This window comes from Mytilus edulis, chromosome 5, assembly GCF_963676685.1.
Source record: "Mytilus edulis chromosome 5, xbMytEdul2.2, whole genome shotgun sequence".
NCBI classification, from domain to species: Eukaryota; Metazoa; Mollusca; class Bivalvia; order Mytilida; family Mytilidae; genus Mytilus; species Mytilus edulis.
In genome coordinates, this window is record NC_092348.1 from 29,290,025 (window position 1) to 29,292,927 (window position 2,903).

The 2,903-nt window shown below is 33.8% G+C and overlaps 1 protein-coding gene across 1 annotated transcript; it reads right to left on the bottom strand.

Annotated features, from left to right (window-relative positions):
• Window positions 1–1,832: 1,832 nt before the first annotated feature.
• LOC139525029 (M protein, serotype 6-like) lies at window positions 1,833–2,903 on the bottom strand. The gene has a single exon (XM_071320206.1). The coding sequence runs from the start codon at window positions 2,901–2,903 to the stop codon at window positions 1,833–1,835; it is 1,071 nt and encodes a 356-aa protein (XP_071176307.1).

Here is a 2,903-nt window from a genome sequence, read left to right on the forward strand (position 1 = left end):
GATGCCGAGTTGAAGAATTTATATATTGAAAACTGAGCCAATATATGTTTCCAGGATTTAGAATAACGGATGGATGGGAAAGTAAGTGCATCTTCAGGACGAAAACAAGATAATGTTAACTCAGTATTTGCTCTTAGTCCTAAATGCTGCGTTATTAGCGGAACAGCAGCCAGGGGCGGATCCAGGATTTTGGACCAGGGGCGAAGGTTTGGGACCTTTTTTAGGCTAAAAAAAACATAAAATAAATGTAATATGCACTATTTAAACGTTGGACAAATGTTTGGTTGATATGTTTCATCCAACAAAACTTAGGGAAGTGAGGGGTTCCAAATCAACCAAAGGCTACAAAAGACGGTCTGAAATGACAACGAATTTATGAATGACGGTCAAAAATGAACACATAAAGGCCACACCCATCAGGCAGGTTACAGTCTGGTCTTGAAAAAAGTATTCAATATATAAGTCCGGCGAAACAGACATCATGTTCATTTAATGATAAATAATTTTGTTGGAAATTTTTGTTTCTAATAGCTAAAAAGTGGACAAGACTATCGGTAAATACCAGCGAAAAATATCTTTATAAGTAAAGAATTGTCGTATAAAATTAAATACACGGGAAATGGCAAAGGTCTGATAAATCATTTTACAAAAAAAAAAAAGTCCGAGCAAAAGGGAGAGGGGCGTACGCCCTCTACGCCCCCCTCTGAATCCGCCACTGGCAGCAATCACTAAATTTCAAATAATTTGTTAATCCCGGACTGTGTTTGAACACCAGACCTTCTGAACTCGAAGCGAACACGTGCACGCTACCACGAGACTACTGTGACGCTAATTTTGAAAAGAATGTAAACTTTAATTTTCTTATACAGCATATCTTTATGCATGTGACTAATAATGCTTGCTTCTGGCAGACTAATCTATATGAAATATTTCAGACTTAATTTATACGTTTATATCATAAAAGAAGGTAAATCGTCATCCCTATTCAATTCATATATGTTTTCCCAAAGAAAGAGATTACACGGTATATCTTACTTTTTATAACGATTTTATAACATTTTGTTAAATTATGCTTAAATGTTTACATCAAAGTCATATGAAACGTGTACTTCACTTCTCCAAATTGATTTCTTTGTAAAAAAATATATGTGGATTCTTCTAGCAGATCAGTCCAATTCTCCATTAGGGATGATCACACACAGTCAGGACAAAACACTTTGTAGTGACGATTTCCTTAAACTGTAGGAGTCTTTTTCAACTGATGAGACTGTATATCTCAAAAAAAATAATTGTTTGCTTGATAACATTTGGTATTCGCACAGGAGATAAATGCAGAATTGTGCATTTACTGCATTTACTTAAACAACAACTATACAGGAGACAATATCATCCAAATGTTGCAAGATCGACAACATATATCTGTTGAGTTTTGATTGATATTTTATAGACAGTCAATAATTCCAAGTACTCCATGCATCAAGTTCAGGTTTCACATTTAAGACGTGCTTCAGAATTCCTTTCGTAAGTTGCGCTGGAAATAAAGATTTTGGACCATAAAACACATCTGAGCATACACCCTGAACAGAACAACCAAAACTGTGAAAGGTCAACTACTTTTAGTTCTATTTACATTACAATGCATCATTTAATGAAAGCGATTTTTTTTTATTTTCCACGAGCAAAACGAAAGGTGTATTCCTTTCCAGAGTACACGATTTCATCCCGATATTTGACAAGGTTTGTGTTGCGCAATCTTGTTTGTTTGCGATTTGCTTTGTTGTTAATCTTGTCGTCGTTCTTCTTTTGGTAATGGCTTTGTCTTTTGTTTGTTTTTAACTTCTTCTTAAATTCATTGTTTTGTCTTCTGTTTGTTTTGCACTTCTTATTGTGGTCATTGTTTTGTCTTCTATTTGTTTTGCACTTCTTATTGTGGTCATTGTTTTGTCTTCTATTTGTTTTGCACTTCTTATTGTGGTCATTGTTTTGTCTTCTATTTGTTTTGCACTTCTTATTGTGGTCATTGTTTTGTCTTCTATTTGTTTTGCACTTCTTATTGTGGTCATTGTTTTGTCTTCTATTTGTTTTGCACTTCTTATTGTGGTCATTGTTTTGTCTTCTATTTGTTTTGCACTTCTTCTTGTGGTCATTGTTTTGTCTTCTATTTGTTTTGCACTTCTTATTGTGGTCATTGTTTTGTCTTCTATTTGTTTTGCACTTCTTATTGTGGTCATTGTTTTGTCTTCTATTTGTTTTGCACTTCTTATTGTGGTCATTGTTTTGTTTTCTATTTGTTTTGCACTTCTTATTGTGGTCATTGTTTTGTTTTCTATTTGTTTTGCACTTCTTCTTGTGGTCATTGTTTTGTCTTCTATTTGTTTTGCACTTCTTATTGTGGTCATTGTTTTGTCTTCTATTTGTTTTGCACTTCTTATTGTGGTCATTGTTTTGTCTTCTATTTGTTTTGCACTTCTTCTTGTGGTCATTGTTTTGTCTTCTGTTTGTTTTGCACTTCTTATTGTGGTCATTGTTTTGTTTTCTATTTGTTTTGCACTTCTTATTGTGGTCATGGTTTTGTTTTCTATTTGTTTTGCACTTCTTCTTGTGGTCATGGTTTTGTTTTCTATTTTTTTTGCACTTCTTCTTGTGGTCATGGTTTTGTTTTCTATTTGTTTTGCACTTCTTCGTGTGGTCATGGTTTTGTTTTCTATTTGTTTTGCACTTCTTCTTGTGGTCATGGTTTTGTTTTCTATTTGTTTTGCACTTCTTCGTGTGGTCATTGTTTTGTTTTCTATTTGTTTTGCACTTCTTCTTGTGGTCATTGTTTTGTTTTCTATTTGTTTTGCACTTCTTCGTGTGGTCATGGTTTTGTTTTCTATTTGTTTTGCACTTCTTCGTGTGGTCAT

Bases quoted from the DNA above. Each gene is read 5' to 3' on its own strand.
- LOC139525029 (XM_071320206.1), bottom strand. From the start codon at position 2,903: ATGACCACACGAAGAAGTGCAAAACAAATAGAAAACAAAACCATGACC.